Source organism: Oncorhynchus mykiss, chromosome 10 (assembly GCF_013265735.2).
Source record: "Oncorhynchus mykiss isolate Arlee chromosome 10, USDA_OmykA_1.1, whole genome shotgun sequence".
Classification (NCBI taxonomy): domain Eukaryota; kingdom Metazoa; phylum Chordata; class Actinopteri; order Salmoniformes; family Salmonidae; genus Oncorhynchus; species Oncorhynchus mykiss.
In genome coordinates this window covers 42,792,064-42,811,617 of record NC_048574.1, presented here as the reverse complement: position 1 = coordinate 42,811,617, position 19,554 = coordinate 42,792,064, and the positions used below count along the sequence as shown (strand labels likewise).

Here is a 19,554-nt window from a genome sequence, read left to right as displayed (position 1 = left end):
CTCCTGGTGGTCCGTTGGACCCTCATTGAGAGAGGAGCGTTATCACAGTTCTTGGCACCAAGAATGCTGGTAAAAACGAGATATCAGAATAACCACTTTTTTTCATTCATATCCTTACAATTGATCAATAATACATCATTTACATGTATGTGTTTGTATAAAAGACTCCAAAGAGGGAAAAAAAGGAGTCATGAAGAGGTTTATTTGAGAGAGAAGGGAGGACGAAAATGAGACTGGGAGGATTGTGTGAACGTTGCGATCAAGAGCCACAGGAACAGACAGGAAGAGAAAGTGAGTGGGAGTCAGAGAAGAAGAGAAGCAGTAATATGGGTTGAGAGAGAGGAAGATAGACAGAGTGAGAGAGAGGAAGAGAGTGAAACACACAGATTGTACAGACATATGAACAGGTTGGAGGATGTGTGATAGAGTTGTGTTAGTTGTAATGATGGGTCTTTGTCCCAGCAGTCCACAGCCTGAGTCAGACTGAGCCATGTGTCCCAACGGTAGGGGGCGACAGCACAGCCTCACGGGGAGATTGACAGAGAACAGAACAACAGAGAGAGAGAGAAAAAAAAAGAAAAAAGCAACACAGAAAAAGAGTCCCAGGAAAAAGCTGGAGGATAATCCCAGTGAGAGAGAGAAAGAACAGGAGGGGATCCATCTGTGGTGTTTGTTTGTATCTCTGCTGAACCACAGGTTGTGCCTGGTCCTATACTCGGGTGGTGGAGTGTTGGTGTGGCAGGGCGTTGTTGCTGTGGCCAGGGGTGGGGGTGGTGGGGGGGGGGGCGGGGCGGGGGGGTAGGTGTTGAAAGGGTGGAGGGGCTGCATGCCACTGATGGTGCTTGGGATCATGGTAATGGTGTTGGCCGTCATCAGCGGCACGTCCTCCGGTGCCCGCCGCAGGGCCAGCGTGTAGTCTGGTGGGCCCACCTGCGCCCGTAGAGGCTCCAGGTCGCCGTGGAGACCCCGGGAAGGGAGGGGCGTGCCGATGCCGTGCTCCATCTCCACCCTCTGCTGCTTCATCTGCAGGGACATGAGCTCCTCCTCCTGGCTCAGCGCCAGGTCGTTGTGGGACGGGGCGCCCACCCCTCCCATGGTGGTGCCCATGCCGCGCTGCGGGGACAAGCGGCGGTGGCGTCTCTGCAACAGCTCGTGGCGTTTGTCCCGTTTGTAGTAGAGGGCTGCGAAGGCCAGCACGTTGAGGAAGAGCAGCGAGGCGCCCACCGCCACTGTCACACTCAGCTCCGTGGAGTAGTCCCTTATCTCGTCAGGGAACGGGTTGCGGCGGGGCGGCTCGGAGGGGTCTGGCTCGGGTTCGGGGGGGTTGGTGGAGATGACGGGGTGGCGGGTGGAGCGTGCCCCAGGGGGGCCAGGTCGGTGGGCGCGGGGACCTCCTCCTCCAGGCGGCAGGCGGGTGGTGATGGGGTAGATGTCCTCATGCATGGAGTGCAGGTGAGGCACCAGCTCCAGCCAGAAGGCCACCTTGTTGGCCCGGTAGTTGTCCCTGACGCGGGGCTTCAGGCCAATGTGCAGGTACTGCTTGTCCTTGGAGCTGAACTTGGTCCAGATTACCTCCTCAAAGCGGTTGGGCTTGGTGTGGATGAATTTAGTGTCCTGGGGTACAGGCAGGTTGGGATCCCTTATGGGAGGGAGTGTGAGAGAGAGAGAGAGAGAGAGAGAGAGAGAGAGAGAGAGAGAGAGAGACAGAGACAGAGAGAGAGAGAGAGACAGAGAGAGAGAGAGAGAGAGAGAGAGAAAAGATTATCACAAGTATTGAGCATGTACTGTATGCATCTGATAAAGTTTCTAATCTGATATTTCAATGCCGTGTCTAGGTCTTGTCTAACTCCAGTACTGACCCGGTCTTGGCAAAGTTGGTCCAGTACGTCATGACCACAGCACTGAGCATGACGTCATTCTTGGAGAAGTTACAGGGGAACAGGTCGGTGGCTCCCACCATGGGGACCCCAAACACGTAGGGCAGCTCATCCCCGTGGGCCGCGTCCGCCCACTCTGGCCGGGCCTCCGTCTGGCAGTGGTGGTGGAAGGTGTAGAAGTAGACAGGAGACTGGAACTCAGCGTGCAGCTTGGCTGTGGCCACCGCTGGCGCCACCCACTGGTGATCTGTGAACAGTGCCAGCAGGGTCTTCCTCCTCATGTCTCCGTTGTCCCTGTCGGCCCAGTCTGTGTACATGAACTTTATGGTCTCCCTCAGGATGTCCTTACCTGGAGACAGAGACAGACCGAGAGCAATGGAGAGAGCAAGCAAAAGAGATTAGAGAGAGACAGAACGAGGAGGGGGAGAAAGAGACATAGACAGAAAGGGGGGAGAAACAGAGCAAGAGAGGGGAGAGACAGAGAGAGGGGGGAGAGAGAGAGAGAGAGGGGAGAGACAGAGAGAGGAGAGAGAGAGGGGGGGAGAGACAGAGAGAGAGAGGGGAGAGACAGAGAGAGGGGGAGAGGGGAGGAGAGACAGAGAGAGAGGAGGAGAGAGAGAGCGAGAGGAGAGAGAGAGCGAGAGGAGGGGAGAGAGAGACAGAGAGAGACACACAGAGAGAGGAGAGAGAGAGAGAGGGGGGAGAGAGAGACAGAGAGAGAGAGACACACACAGAGGGAGGAGAGAGAGAGAGGGGGGAGAGAGGGGGAAAACAGATGGGAGAGAAAGACAGAGGAGAGAAAGAGAGAGGGGGATAGAAAGAGAGAGGGGGGAGAGAGATAGATAGGGGGAAAACAGATGGGAGAGAAAGACAGAGGAGAGAAAGAGAGAGGGGGATAGAAAGAGAGAGGGGGGAGAGAGATAGATGGGGGAAAACAGATGGGAGAGAAAGACAGAGGAGAGAAAGAGAGAGGGGGATAGAAAGAGAGCAACAAGAGACGGGGAGGAGATGGGACAGAGAGACCTTGAATAGCCAGCAATGAAATACTAAACAATAGTAAAATAAAATATATATCTACTCTTAGCACACACGGGTAACTGGAGCATTACTTCTGCTCCTGTGGGGGTGTCTAACATGCAGTGGTGTAAAGTACTCGAGTAAAAATACTTCAAAGTACTACTTAAGTAGTTTTTTGGGGTATCTGTACTTTACTTTTTCTATTTTTGCCAAATTGTACTTCTACTTCACTACATTCCTAAAGAAAATAATGTATTTTTTACTCCATACATTTTCCCTGACACCCAAAAGTACTCCTTACATTATGACTGGAAAATGGTAGAATTCACACACTTATCAAGAGAACATTCCTGGTCATCCCTACTGCCTCCAATCTGGCGGACTCACTAAACACAGATGCTTCGTTTGAAAATGATGTCTGAGCGTTTGAGTGTGCCCCTGGCTATCCGTCAGAAAATTGTGCCGTCTGGTTTGCTTAATATAAGGATTTTGAAATGGTTTATACTATTTTTGACACTTAAGTATATTTTAGCAAATGCATTTACTTTTGATACTTAAGTAGATTTAAAACAAAATACTTTAGATTTTTACTCTAGTATTTTACTAGATGACCTTCACTTTTACTTGAATCATTTTCTATTAAGGCATCTTTACTTTTACTCAAGTATGACAATTGAGTATTGTTTCCACCACTGCTAACATGTTTGTGTGTATGAGGACATTTATAACAAACTCTCACCCTCAGGGTATCCATACAGGTTGTCCACAAAGTTGGAGATGGTGTAGTCGAAGGAAGCTGCAGAGATCCCATCATCCCCCTCACTGTCGTCCACAAACTTCAGCCCTTCTCCCTGGTTCACCCCCAGCAGGATGTCATAGTTCAGGAACTCCCCCTGGTGGCAACACACACACATAGCATCACAGAACAATGGAGGAAGAAAAAGACACTGCTACAGCAACAGTAATCGCATTAACATAAGAGACTGAGGAATCCAGATATTTTGTATTTTTTTAATGGTGACTGGAGCCAGAGGCTGAGTCTGACCTGTTGCATGAGAATCTCGGGGTCGTCGGGAACCACGTCTCCATCCACCACGGGGCCGAAGGCGATGTGATACCTGGCCGGCTGGATGTCCTGGTCCACCAGCTCCCTGAAGCTCTTCCTCCTCAGACACTCCACCAGGTCGCCCGTGTCCCCGTAGCTGCAGCCTACCTTCTTAGCCAGGATCTTGGTGTACATAAGGGGCCGGTAGTTGACCGACCAGCTGGAGATGGCTGAGCCGCTCTGGGCTATGGCCCTCTGGAACAGCCCTGGGGGCCACAAGAGGGTCAGAGGACTTAGTGTAGTGTAGAATGTGTAGATCCCTGAGTGTATAAATATAAAGTGCATTTGGAAAGTTTTCAGATCCCTTAACTTTTTCCACATTTTATTACGTTACAGCCTTGTTCCAAAATGGATTAAATAGTCCCCCCCCCCCTCAATCTACACACCATAACCCATAATGACAAAGCAAAAACATGTTTCAAAACTTTGTAAATCTTTATAAAAATAATAATAATGAAATATCACATTTACATAAGTATTCAGACCCTTTGATCAGTACTTTGTTGAAGCACCATTGGCAGCGATTACAGCCTCAAGTCTCCTTATGTATGACACTGCAAGCTTGGCAAACCTGTATTTGGGGAGTTTCTCCCATTCTTCTCTGCAGATCCTCTCAAGCTCTGTCAGGTTGGATGGGGAGCGTCGCGGCACTGCTATTTTGAGGTTTTTCCAGAGATGTTCGATCGGGTTCAAATCCGGGCTCTGGCTGGGCCACTCAAGGACATTCAGGGACTCAGGGTACTCTTGCGTTGTCTTGGCTGTGTGCTTAGAGTCGTTGTCCTGTTGGAAGGGGAACCTTCACCCCAGACTGAGGTCCTGAGCGCTCTTGAGTAGGTTTTCATCTCTGTACTTTGCTCCGTTCCTCTTTCCCTTGATCCTGACTAGTCTCCCAGACCATGCCTCTGAAAAACATCCCCACAGCATGATGTTGCCACCACCATGCTTCACTGTAGGGATGGTATTGGCCAGATGATGAGCAGTGCCTGGTTTCCTCCAGATGTGACGCTTAGCATTCAGGGTAAAGAGTGCAATCTTGGTTTTCATGGTCTGAGAGTCCTTTAGGTGCCTTTTGGCAAACTCCAAGAGTGCTGTCATGTGCCTTTTACTGAGGAATGGCTTCCGTCTGGCCTCTCTTCCATAAAGGCCTGATTGGTAGAGTGCTACAGAGATGTTTGTCCTTCTGAAAGGTTGTCCCATCTCCACAGAGGAACTCTGGAGCTCTGTCACCTCCCTGACCAAGGCCCTTCTCTCCAGATTGCTCAGTTTTGCCGGGCGGCCAGCTCTAGGAAGAGTCTTGGTGGTTCCAAACTTCTTCAATCTAAGAATGACGGAGGCCACCGTGTTCTTAGGGACCTTCAATGCTGTCTCAGAGCTCCACGGCCACGGCTTGGTTTTTGCTCTGACATGCACGGTCAACAGTGGGACCTTATATAGACAGGTGTGTGCTTTTTCAAATCATGTCCAATCAAGTTTTAGAAACATCTCAAGGATGATCGATGGAAACAGGATGCACCTGAGCTCAATTTTGAGTCTCATAGTAAAGGGTCTGAATACTTATGTAAATAAGGTATTTCTGTTTTTTTTATTTTTTTAAAATACCTTTACAACAAAAAAATATTTGTTTTCGCTTTGTTATTATGGGGTATTGTGCGTGGATGGAGGATCCACCACCGTGGCACCGTGAAGTATTACATATGGAGGGAGCACTGTTCCGGGTACACTGCCTCTCTCCAAAGCCCCACTTAATCATTGTAAACATTAGGCTTGGCAAATCCGCTGGTTTCCTCACATCACATACGGAGGCAGCGACAAGAAAATGGCGACAGGCCCGGCACACAGTCGTGTTGGCGTTAACACTGACTGGTGGCTGTGTTAAACGGAGAGAGAGAGAGAGAGAGAGAGAGAGAGAGAGAGAGAGAGAGAGAGAGAGAGAGAACTGCTGCACCGTTATGTAAAGTGCCTTGTTGTCCCCCTGTTTTCATCTGCAGATTCTGACATTAATAATTAAGACCCCCTCCCCTCCATTCCATCCCCCATCCTCTGCAAGTGCCCCCTCCCCTGCTCCTCTCCCTATGAAATCAATTAAGACTCGTCTCAGCTGCGGCTCAAGTCCTGAGCTCAGCTCAGCTCTGCTCTCTCCTGCTCAGACAGACATCCATATTTTCAGTCCTCATTAGAGTTCTGTCAAACACCTGTCTCACATACACAGGCACACATCCATATTAACACAGTCCCAAAGTCCTGACTCACACGCCAGTCTCTCCCTCTGATAGCTACACAAACTGAGACTCCTATTCCTATACCAAAGTCAAATTCATACAGCTGTCTGGTGCATATTGATCTGATTCTACGAAACCTATTCTATGTTTCTGATAGTCGTATCCACACGGGCCGAAAGTTATATCCAATTTTATACCTCATTCAAATTCACACATCATCCTAGGGTTCAATTCCATACTACCTTGTTGCTCAGTTAGACACTATGAAACTGAGGCAAGAGGGACGTTTGTCTTTAAGAACACCTTTCTGGGTTTCCTTGGTGACACACACCTGAAGTACACTTAAAATCATCTTGGATGTTGCTATGGTAGTGAGGATGAAAATGACAGTTTGTGATAACGATGACAGGTTTGACAGTGACGGTGGGGATTGTTGTCCTAGATTCGTTTCAGTAGCAGTTTATTACATGTTTACATGTAGGCCGTACCTGGCAGCTAAACAATGAATTTCAGTACACGTCACACACAACTAAATACATCTCAAGGCGCTTTAAAAGCAACGATGGTGATGATGAGATCGCTGTCATTATAGAGGATGACTGATGAATATTTTTGATGATGTTGGCTATGCTGCTGTTGTTGCTAATGACTAAAACGATGATGACTGGTCCTTACCCTCAGAGTGGTGGGAGAGGATGAGCAGATTGACACAGGAGGCTCCGGCGCCGGAGCCAAAGATGGTGATCCTCTCTGGGTCTCCTCCAAAATGGCCAATGTTCTCATTGAGCCAACGTAGAGCCTGGATCTGGTCCAACAGACCATAGTTCCCCTTGGCTGACTGGTCCCCGGTACTCAGAAACCCTGCAGGACAGAGAGCGAGAGAGAGGGGGATGAAGGGAGGGATGGAGGGATGAGGCATGTGAGGGTGACAAGGGTGATTCGATGACAGAGGGAATATTAATGAGAGAAGAAAGAGAGCAGAATGAGAGCGAGGAAGAAATAAGAAGGCAGAAGGGGGTTAGTTGAAGAGGAGTAGGAAGAGATTCAAGGAGAGAATACCAAATAATTTAATATTTCATCCGGGTCTTTTTCTGTTCTCCACAAACAAAGATGGCAGCAGCATTCGGTGACAGTGGCCTGGGTATTTACGAGGCTGCAGCTCGTTAGCATCCTCAAGTGCTTTAACAGAAACTTTGCTAAATTAGTCAAGCACTGTATTATCTGATAAAAGCAATGACACTCATTTTTAATACCCATGTCGTTAAATGAACGCAGTAAAGAGAGCTCGTTAGGAGAGGCACAGGAGACACGTTTCATATGCTTCCAATATAGAGGAAGAAATGAGTGCAAGTGGCTTGCGAAAGTATTCACGCCCTTTGGCATTTTTCCTATACTTATATTCCACCATAATTTGCAAATAAATTCATTAAAAATCCTACAATGTGATTTTCTGGATTTTTTTCCCTAATTTTGTCTGTCATAGTTGAAGTGTACCTATGATGAAAATTACAGGCCTCTCATCTTTTTAAGTGGGAGAACTTGCACAATTGGTGGCTGACTAAATACGTTTTTTGCCCCACTGTGGATATATATATATATATATATAATGCAACAAATATATATATATTTATATATATAGCGTATATATCTATAAATATATGCTATATATCTATAAATATATGCTATATATCTATAAATATCTATAAAAAAAAAATACATAAAAAAATTAAAAAAATAAATAAAAAAAAATATATATATATATATATATTTAAAAAAAAATGGTAAAAAAATATATATATATATACTGTATATATAAACCTGTTACCACTTCATAAACCCATTATCTCCTTCACCATCATTGTTGGACAGCTAATTGGTGTTGCTGGTGTTTTCACATAAAACCCTGGGCACACTGGTAGCAGAGCAGCACTCTGTTATCTGTGGGTCTGAGGCCTAGCTACTGCTTTACGAGACATACACACACTCATCGGCCTGCCTCTCTGCCTGTCTGCCTGCATCACTGTCTGCTGGTTAATTGGTAGTTTGGACTTGATAGTTACTGGGTGGATTGTAAACAATGCCGGCAGTGATTAATACCTGTGGTACTGACATGCTACAACTGTACCAGGAGAGGAGCACACGTGTGAACTGACATGTGTTAGACATGACTTTATGAAAAGGGATTTGATAGCTAGGAAGTGGCATTCTGCGATCGGTGATTATACATATTATACAGCGTTTTGCCAAAAACTGTATTATTGCCTGAATAATGACCTTGACAGGCAGATTAAATGGATCATGATGTGTCAGTAACAGAATCCTAGCTAAGCGTGTTGTGTAATTGATTGTCCTTGAGCAGAGCATGCCATCTTGCCTCCATGATTCCACACCATGCAGATCAAGGAAAACACCACTCCAGGAACTACAGTACAAGGAACTACATGGGAAAATATGGTGAAATCCTTCCATGGCTCCGGGAGAGGGTTTTGTATTCTCGGTAGCCCTGTTTGTAAGGAGCAAAGGGCAGAGAGAGGGAGAGAGAGGCCTGGGGAGAGACAGAGGAACAAAGACATATGAAATGCAGCTATTCACTCATCCACTGCTGCTTAACTATCCCCGGCACCAAAGTCAAAGAAAAGAGACCAAAATAATCTGACCTCTAACCCCTGTGCGAGCGAAAGCTCTTGGCCTCCTGTGACTCAGTGACCCTACGACCCTTAAACTGTGACCCGTGCTGCTGGCCAGGGCCAGAGGTGTGAAGATGTGTCAGCTCTCATAACATCCATGTGCTGAACTGTCTGCCTGCCTCTGTTGCCTGGCAACCGGCCAGAGCTACAGTCACAGAGATCTAGACACACACACATGGACTTAGAGTCAGAGACACTTGCATGCTCACATGAGCTTCTCCCCACTGCCTTTGATTGGGTAAGAGGGAATATGGTTATCTGCCAATATTTAAGATAAGTCTCTCTCTCTCCTCCTCCTCCTGCCGCTCTCTCTCCCTCTGTTTTCTTTTCCATACTCTTCCTGTCTGCTAAGTTGGGCTTCCTGCCGACTTTAGAGCTGAGAGCAGCAGTTTATGGGGGCCGAACTCATGCATATTCAATACTCGCTTTAGGTAATGGCCAAGGAACTGTGAGGAGAGTCTTCAACCTCGGAGAGCGAGAGAAGGAGAGATCTGGCAGAGAGAAAGAAAGAGGAGAGAGACATAAATGAAGGCTAGAGAGCACTAGATTGAGAGTGATTTGAACAGAAATGAAAAATATGAGACGAAGAGCTCTCTAAGCATCCACCAGACAACACTTCATGAAAAACTACCCCTTCCTGCTACTGGAACCATGGTAATACCATCACAGCTGCTGGTAATACCCTACCACCACATACCAATATGATGGTTGTTTAAAATTCTCAAGTCTTATATTGTGAATGATTGATGTTTCTTCTTCAGGGGAGACGGTGAGAAACCATTATCATTAATTAATTGTAGCTTGCATAACTTAAATAACTTTATAAATCATACAGACCTGGTATGTGTGGGATTGAATTGTATGTTCTAATCATGAACTATGAGCAATGACACACACACACACACACACACACACACACACACACACACACACACACACACACACACACACACACACTGAAACAGTTGGCTATGAGTGGAGTCAGAGCTATGAGTGCCAATTAGGAGTAGTGATGTGCTGTTCTCCATTACAGTGGCTCAGTAAAAGCCTGCAGTGTTCACTGTTCCAAGGACAGAGCTGTCAGTGTGTGTGAATAGTTGATTTGTTCTGTGAAAACTGTATTTCACACCTCATGATTCATGAGGTGGGCGTGTCAGGCGGTGATCAAATCAGGTCATTAAATTAGATAAGCACGTGGTCGCCACATGTTGTATGTAAACACCTTTGATCTGACTACTTTGATATGGATTACTTTGATGTACGTTCTGCTGCCGTGTGTGTGTGTGTGTGTGTGTGTGTGTGTGTGTGTGTGTATGTGTGTACCCAGGTGTGAGGGGCTTGTTGTGATCCTGGGGGTAGTGTTTTGGGCTATATGTAAGACAAAAGACTTGATGCTTTTAATCAAGTAGAGTCCTTGGTCAGTTGTGGGACAAAGATGTGTTATGCCGTTGATCAGGGGCAGTGTATTAAACTATTTGAGGAACTAAGGTCTATTGTGCCTTTTGATACATTTTGTGGGGTGGAGACGAGAGGAGGGGGTTGGCCATGTTGAAACAGTTCTGGTGTTGAGGGTAGGGTTTTGGTTGGGGGGCCAGTTGAAACCGTTTTGAATGAGGTGCGTTTTAGGTTCTGGGCTGAAATCCAGCATTGTAATCAAACCGGTTGGGGCGAGGCTTACATGCTGACCACACCGCTTACGTCGCGTGTGCGAGCATGGCAAAATAAATGTAAACATACATGTTTTTCAATTATTGCACCTACACTGCTCGCATGCGCCAACAAGCGTCTGCGTTGCCAAGTGCTAAAATAGAAGTCAGTTCTATTTGTGACGCTGAACGTGGTGCAAGTCCTGCCTCTCCCATCTCCTCATTGGTTTATAGAAGCAGATACCCACGTGCCATCTCCTCATTGGTTATACACACATGGGTGATTGAAAGTTGAACTCAGTTTGGTCGGTCGTCATGGTAATTATGAAAGTTAGATGCAAATCGCCATATAAAGTCCAAAGAAGAAATAGCCTGGAAGGAGGAGAGATGACTAGAAATGATTTGGTTGACAGTTTTGTGTGTGGATTAATTGTTGGAGTAGAGGACCTTGTGCATTTCAGGTAAAATAACAACTCAACGTTTATATCCCATGACAAATTAGCTAGCAATTGCAAGCTGGCTAAATAGGACAAATTAGCTAGAAAATGCAAGCTAGCTAGCTAAATTGCCATAAATATTTAATGCTTTTGACCTGTCCCCAAATTAATATAATTGGTTCAGAGTTTGTTTTGATATTTCAACCTGCGTGTCATAATCGCGTTTGGTGTGGGGTGACAAAATCAATTTGCGCGCGGCCAGTTTGGGTACGGTGTTAGGGCTCCCAGAGCATTCACACCTGGCCCAGTGGGGAATCAACAAGCAGTTGGCTGGACTTCACAGAGCCTTGGAAGTTCACTTTGGTGCAATTTTTCTATGAAATATTTTCACAACTCTGAGCACAAAGATTTTAAATCTGATCATCAAAATGTCTCATGTTTCAAAACTCTAAGCACATTTTCAATTGACGGAGTACAACAAACACATTCACTGCACCAAATAACTCGTTCAATTTGGATACACATTCAATCTAAGTGTCTGCTTTTCAAAATGCAATATTCACTTCACTTTTGATATGATTTACTATCAGTTAATCAAACTGTTCAAAATGGATAAGTAACGAACCAAAAGTATGTAATGCCTAGTTAACGGATATAGTTTGATAACGGCTGTACACCGTACATTTCTATATTTTTACCTCATAAATGTATACATTTGAGTCAATTTATGTTGGAAGGTAAAACCAAATCATATCTGGATGTGGCTTAAAATACTACATCATAGGACAAAGTAGAAAGAGTCACTACGTGCTACAATTTGGAATTAAAGTGTACAGTGCACTGCTGAAAAACCTGGGTTATATCTAACAATATATTCCACTCATTATCTGAATGCCATTGATACTTCGTAAGCTGATGCATTTCAAGGAGCGAGACAGGCGATACTGTATCAGTTGACAAGTCATATAAGAAAAGGCGATCTTGTGGTGTTGCATGGAGGGCAGAAATGACATACAACACCGTGCAACGTTTTTAAAGCAGCCAAATGCTTCACAATACTTTTCTTTACAAGGAGAATGAGATTGTAAGACTGGAATACAACCTGCCGAGGATAGAAATAATAATAACAATTGCATGTCAAGTTATAGTCAAATACTGCATGGAATATTATATATTTACCATGTACTATTCTTTCTATTCAGCACTTCAAAAATAACAGTTTTGAAATGTCTATGTTATATTTTTGCTATTGGGTAACATGGTAGTTAATAAGACAAGAAATGGTGAGCATATCATTATCTAGTCGATGTTTTTCATGTGCTTTATCACACAACTGAACAATCATTCAGACAAAAACACACAAGTGTTTATATTTGTGTTTTTCCATAAATCAGCTAGTCTCAGGTTGTCTCGATATGGATTTTGTTTGTAGCATCTGTTACAGTTGCATTTTTTTTTTAAAGATTTGTTTTCAGCATGCTTTCATTTATACTTTCTTTTGTCATTCATGTGAAGCAAGTTCAGGGAGTGAGTGTTGTAATAAATACAAGGAACAATGAACACGAAACACAAACAACGCACCGACACGAAAACAGAGTCAATAACACCTGAGGAAAGAACCAAGGGGAGTGACAGATTTTGGGAAGATAATCAAGGAGGTGATAGAGACCAGGTGAGTTTCATGAGGCGCGCGAGACGATGGTGACAGGTGTGCGGGATAATCAGCAGCCTGACGACCTAGAGGCCGGAGAGTGAGTATACGTGACAATAACTGTGTGTTATGAATTTACAATGGAATCAGTTCCTAATCTACTGAAAGTTCATGGCCAAATTATTTTATTTATCATTCCCCCCCAGTGTCTTGGTACTAAAGGTTTTCTGTACCAAATCCTTGGATTTTGATGGATACGACATGACATTGACAGCCCCATTTCACCCCCCTTGGCATTTTTCCTTATTTGATGCCGTACAACCTGGAATTACGCCTACCACAACACGCCTACCACTTTGAAGATGCAAAATATTTTTTATTGTGGAACAACAAGATATAAGACAAAAAAAACTGAAAACTTGAGCAGGAATAAATACTCACCCCCCACAAAGTCAATACTTTGTAGAGACACATTTTGCAGAAATTACAGCTGCAAGTCTCTTGGGGTATGTCTCTATAAGCTTGGCACATCTAGCCACTGGAATGTTTGCCCATTCTTCAAAGCAAAACTTCTCCAGCTTCTTCAAGTTGGATGGGTGCCACTGACGTATAGTAATCTTTAAGTCATACAACAGATTCTCAATTGGATTGAGATGTGGGCTTTGAATAGGCCATTCCAAGACATTTAAATGTTTCCCCTTAAACCACTCAAGTGTTGCTTTAGCAGAATGCTTAGGGCCATTGTCCTGCTGGAAGGTGAACCTCCGTCCCAGTCTCAAATCTCTGGAAGACTGAAACAGGTTTCCCTCAAGAATTTCCCTGTATTTAGCACCATCCATCATTCGTTCAATTTTGACCAGTTTCCCAGTCCCTGCCGATGAAAAACATTCCCACAGCATGATGCTGCCACCACCATGCTTCACTGTGGGGATGGTGTTCTCGGGGTGATGTGAGGTGTTGGGTTTGCGCCAGACATAGTATTTTCCTTGATTGCCAAAAAGCTCAATTTTAGTCTCATCTGACCAGAGTACATTCTTCCATATGTCTGGGGAGTCTCCCACATGCCTTTTGGCGAACACCAAACGTGTTTGCTTATTCTTTTCTTTAAGCAATGGCTTTTTTTCTGGCCACTCTTCCATAAAGCCTAGCTCTGTGGAGTGTACGGCTTAAAGTGGTCCTACAGACAGATACTCCAATCTCCGCTGTGGAGCTTTGCAGCTCCTTCAGGGTTATCTTTGGTCTCTTTGTTGCCTCTCTGATTAATGCCCTCCTTGCCTGGTCCATTAGTTTTGGTGGGTGGTCCTCTCTTGGCAGGTTTGTTGTGGTGCCATATTCTTTCCATTTTTTAATAATGGATTTAATTGTGCTCCGTGGGATGTTCAAAGTTTCAGATTTTTTTTTAACCCAACTCTGATCTGTACTTCTCCACAACTTTGTCCCTAACCTGTTTGGAGAGCTCCTTGGTCTTCATGGTGCTGCTTGCTTGGTGATGCCCCTTGTTTAGTGGTCTTGCAGACTCTGGGTCCTTTCAGAACAGGTGTATATGTACTGAGCTCATGTGACACTTAGATTGCACACAGGTGGACTTTATTAAACTAATTATGTGACTTCTGAAGGTAATTGGTTGCGCCAGATATTATTTAGGGGCTTCATAGCAAAGGGGGTGAATACATATGCATGCACCAATTTTCAATGTATTTGAAAATATATAAGTAATTTTTTTCATTTCACTTCGGACTATTATGTGTACGTTCATTACATGAAATCCAAATAAAAATAAAATGGGAAAAATGCCAAGGGGGATGAATACTTTTGCAAGGCACAGTAGTTTATTACTTTTAAAGGATGTTATAATATATATTTTAGTTATCAAGATGTTAGTACTGTACTACTACACTAATACTACATTGTAACATTCTACTACTTTCTAAGATGGTAACCTTTTACACGCATACCCATATACGGGTTGTAAATGGCAGATTTGGGTACTGATAAGCACAAACTGGAACGCAGTGGCTGAAAGTAAGATTATGTAAATGACGTCAGAGCTCAGGCTCTGCGCTTCATAGCTCTGTATGGGTTTTGACTGACAGCCATTTTCTATAGGCTAGACCTACTATATTTATTTCTTAACCTTCCTAATATTAAGCATATTGCTTATCTTTACAACAGGAGTATAGCCTTCCTGGTTGGCATGAAAATGAACCACGGGAAAATCATCTTCCATTTGCTATTTAAGTGCATAGATTACATGTATTTTTTTTTTGCACACCTCATGTAGCCTAGCCCATAGGCCTATATGTTTTGATAAGGTTTGAATCACAAATGAAGTGGCCAAATAACTTCTTAAAATTAAGCACATTAATCCACTTTACAAGGGGTATAGAGCATAACTTGCATACATATGCAACACATGAGTTTCAAGTTTGGGGGAAGATATTTTTCACCATAAAAAACAAAAACAAAAAAATCGGTCACTTTTGATAATTGTGTATTTCTGCTATTTGGCCATTCGCGCTTGTTCTGCTGTGTACGCATTGCTGCGCTGTCACGTCCTGACCTTAGTTCCTTTGTTATGTTTCTTGTTTAGGTTGGTCAGGGTGTGAGTTGGGGTGGGCATTCTATGTGTTGTTCTAGTTTTGGTTTTCTATGTGTTTGGCCTGATATGGTTCTCAATCAGAGGCAGCTGTCAATTGCTGTCTCTGATTGAGAACCATACTTAGGTAGCCTGTTTTTCCCACTTGATTTGTGGGTAGTTGTTTTCTGTCTCTGTGTCTCTACCAGACAGGACTGTTTCGGTTGTTCTTTTGTTTACTTTGTGTTTCAGTGTTCAGTTATTGAATACATTTAACATGGACACTTACCATGCTGCGCTTTGGTCCTCCTCTTCTTCCACCGCCAACGGCCGTTACATGCGCTTATAATGTGAAGAAATAGCCTAATAATTTATCAACATTTTAGGCTAAATGTTCTGATCTGCTACGTCAGCCTCATTGCGTAAAAACGTTTTTTTGATGCTAGTGGTTGTATTAATTTGGGATCTATCGCATCCCACAACTGTCCCAGACTAATATACTGTCTCAGACTAGTATGTTTGGAATATTTATTTATTGCACAGAATAGGTAAACTTTTCTACTATGGGGGATAGTAGATTGACATAGGCTAATGCTTTTGCTGTTCGTTAGGCCTACTTATGTTCTTGGCTGACGAAAAGTACATGTGAACAGTTCTTCCAATATCTTCAATATGCACCTCAAAATTGGATAAGGACGTGCGCAGTTGCGTCCCCGATGTGTCTGTCTTCACTTGTAGCCTGTGAGAAAGACCCAATCACATGATGGAGAGCCATGTGAGTGAGAGGTGCTTCGGCGCAAGCAGCACTCAGGGAGAATAGAATTCAAATTATTATATTTTGCACGAGGGCACAACGGCCACAGGCCGCAAAAGGCATGAATATTTTTAGGGGGTTTTACGGCGACACAATTTTCAATTTGGATACACATTCAATCTAAGTATCTGCTTTTCCAAATGTAATATTTAATACATTTTTTCTATGATTTTCATGTCATTTGATAACAATACAATTAACTATCACTTTGAAAACTATTACAATCAAACTGCTCAAAACTGATAAGTACTGACTCAAAATGATGTAATGCCTTGTTAATGTATATAGTTTTATAAAAGGCTGAACACTGTAAATCTATCAATTTGACATCAATTTATGTTGAAGGTAAAACCAAATCATATATGGATGTAAATACATCATAGAACAAATTGGAAAGAGTCACTGTGCTACCATTTTGAATTATAGCGTAGTGTACAATAGACTGCTGGAATATCTGGGTCTACTTTTAAAAATCCACCTTTCCAGAAAAAAAGTATCTCCATTGCCACTTGTTATAGACCCCCCTCAGCCCCCAGCGGTGCCCTGGACACCATAAGTGAATTGATTGCCCCCCATCTATCTTCAGAGTTTGTACTGTTAGGTGACCTGACTGGGATATGCTTAACACCCTGGTCGTCCTACAATCTAAGCTAGATGCCCTCAATCTCACACAAATGATCAAGGAACCTACCAGGTACAACCCTAAATCCGTAACCATGGGCACCCTCTTAGATATCATCCTGACCAACTTGCCCTCTAAATACACCTCCACTGTCTTCAACCAGGATCTCAGCGATCACCGCCTCATTGCCTGCGTCCGTAATGGGTCTGCGGTCAAACGACCACCCCTCATCACTGTCAAACGCTCCCTAAAACACTTCACAGAGCAGGCCATTCTAATCAACCTGGCCCGGGTATCCTGGAAGGATATTGACCTCATCCCGTCAGTAGAGGATGCCTGGTTTCTCTTTAAAAGTGCTTTCCTCACCATTTTAAATAAGCATGCCCCATTTAAAAAATTTAGACCTAAGATCAGATATAGCCCTTGGTTCAGACTTGACTGCCCTTGACCAGCACAAAACATCCTGCGGCGTTCTGCATTAGCATCGAATAGTCCCCACGATATGCAACTTTTAGGAAAGTCAGGAACCAATATACACAGTCAGTTAGGAAAGCTAAGGCTAGCTTTTTCAAACAGAAATTTGCATCCTGTAGCACTAATTCCAAAACGTTTTGGGACACTAAAGACCATGGAGAATTAGAGCACCTCCTCGCAGCTGCCCACTGCACTGAGGCTAGGAAACACTGTCACCACCGATAGATAACTCTATGATAATCGATAATTTCAATAAGCATTTTTATACAGCTGGCCATGCCTTCCACCTGGCTACCCCTACCCCGGACAACAGCTCTGCACCCCACGCAGAAACTTTTTCAAGTCCCCCCCGCTTCTCCTTCACCCAAATCCAGACAGCTGATGTTCTGAAAGAGCTGCAAAATCTGGATCCCTACAAATCAGCTGGACTAGACAATTTGGACCCTCTCTTTCTAAAATGTTCAGTCAAAATTGTTGCAACCCTTATTACAAGCCTGTTCAACCTCTCTTTCATATCGTCTGAGATCCCCAAAGACTGGAAAGCTGCCGCGGTCATCCCCATCTTCAAAGGGGGAGACACTCTAGACCCAAACTGCCCTGCCTTTCTAAAATCTTCGAAAGCCAAGTTAACAAACAGATCACCGATAATTTTGAATCCCGCCGTACCTTCTCCACTATGCAATCTGGTTTCCGAGCTGGTCATGGGTGCACCTCAGCCACGCTCAAGGTCCTAAACGATATCATAACTGCCATTGATAAAAGACAGTACTGTGCAGCCGTATTCATCGACCTGGCCAAGGATTTCGACTCTGTCAACCACTGCATTCTCATCGGCAGACTCAATAGCCTTGGTTTCTCAAATGACTGCCTCGCCTGGTTCACCAACTACCTGGTTCACCGACTGCCTCGCCTGGTTCACCAACTACCAACTACTTACTAGAGTTCAGTGTCAAATCGGAGGGCCTGTTGTCCGGACCGCTGGCAGTCTCTATGGGGGTGCTACAAGGTTCAATTCTTGGGTCGACTATTTTCTCTATATATCAATGATGTCGCTCTTGTTGCTGGTGACTCTCTGATCCACCTCTACTCAGACGATACCATTCTGTATACATCGGGCCCTTCTTTGGACACTGTGTTAACAAACCTCCAAACGAGCTTCAACTCTCCTTCCGTGGCCTCCAACCACTTTTAAATGCTAGTAAAACTAAATGCATGCTCTTCAAACAATTGCTGCCCGCGCCCGCCCGACTAGATTCACTACTCTGGACGGTCCTGACTTAGAATATGTGGACAACTACAAATACCTAGGTGTCTGGTTAGACTGCAAACTCTCCTTCCAGACTCACATTAAGCATCTCCAATCCAAAATGATATCTAGAATCAACTTCCTATTTCGCAACAAAGCCTCCTTCACTCATGCTGCCAAACATACCCTCGTAAAACGGACTATCCTACCGATCCTTGACTTTGGCGATGTCATTTACAAAATAGCCTCCAACACTCTACTCAGCAAATTGGATGTAGTCTATCACAGTGCCATCCGTTTTGTTACCAAAGCCCCATATACTACCCACCACTGCGACCTGTATGCTCTCGTTGGCTGGCCCTCGCTACATATCCGTTGCCAAACCCACTGGATCCAGGTCATCTATAAGTCTTTGCTAAGTAAAGCCCCGCCTTATCTCAGCTCGCTAGTCACCCTAGTAACACCCACCTGTAGCACACGCTCCAGCAGGTATATTTCACTGGTCATCCCCAAAGCCAACACCTCATTTGGCTGCCTTTCCTTCCAGTTCTCTGCTGCCAATGACTGGAACAAATTGCAAAAATCACTTAAGCTGGATACTTATATCTCCCTCTCTAACTTTAAGCATCAGCTTACCGATCACTGTACACAGCCAATTCTGTAAATAGCTACCTCATAACTACCTCATCCCCATATTGTTATTTATCTTTTTGATCTTTTACACCCCAGTATCTATACTTTCACATCATCATCTGCACATCTATCACTCCAGTATTAATGGTAAATTGTAATTACTTCGCCTCTGTGGCCTATTTACATTTGTACACACTGTATATAGATGTTTCTATTGTGTTATTGACTGCACGTTTGTTTATGTGTAACTCTGTGTTGTTGTTTTTGTCGCACTGCTTTACTTTATCTTGGCCAGGTCGCAGTTGTTCATTTGAACTTCTTCTCAAGTGGCCTACCTGGTTACATAAAAAAATACACATTCATATAGCCCAATACACCATCCTTAGGATCACAGCAAGCCTAGGTACACACACACACACACACACACACACACACACACACACGAGGTGTGAAATACAGTTTGACAGATCAAACTCTACATCAACTACTTGTATGTGTGTGTGTGTCCAGCCACTTAGGTATTGTATAGGAACTACCTAGTCTGCAGTGTG

The 19,554-nt window shown here is 44.2% G+C and overlaps 1 protein-coding gene across 1 annotated transcript in view; it reads right to left on the bottom strand.

Moving 5' to 3' along the window:
- Positions 1-571: 571 nt before the first annotated feature.
- Positions 572-19,554, bottom strand: part of LOC110533114 (neuroligin-2) — a 70,882-nt gene continuing 51,899 nt past the window's right edge. The window contains 6 exon segments of the mRNA XM_036990359.1: positions 572-784; positions 787-1,639; positions 1,860-2,226; positions 3,634-3,787; positions 3,940-4,205; positions 6,894-7,079. Coding sequence (XP_036846254.1) covers positions 710-784; positions 787-1,639; positions 1,860-2,226; positions 3,634-3,787; positions 3,940-4,205; positions 6,894-7,079 — 1,901 coding nt within the window. The 3' untranslated portion in view covers positions 572-709.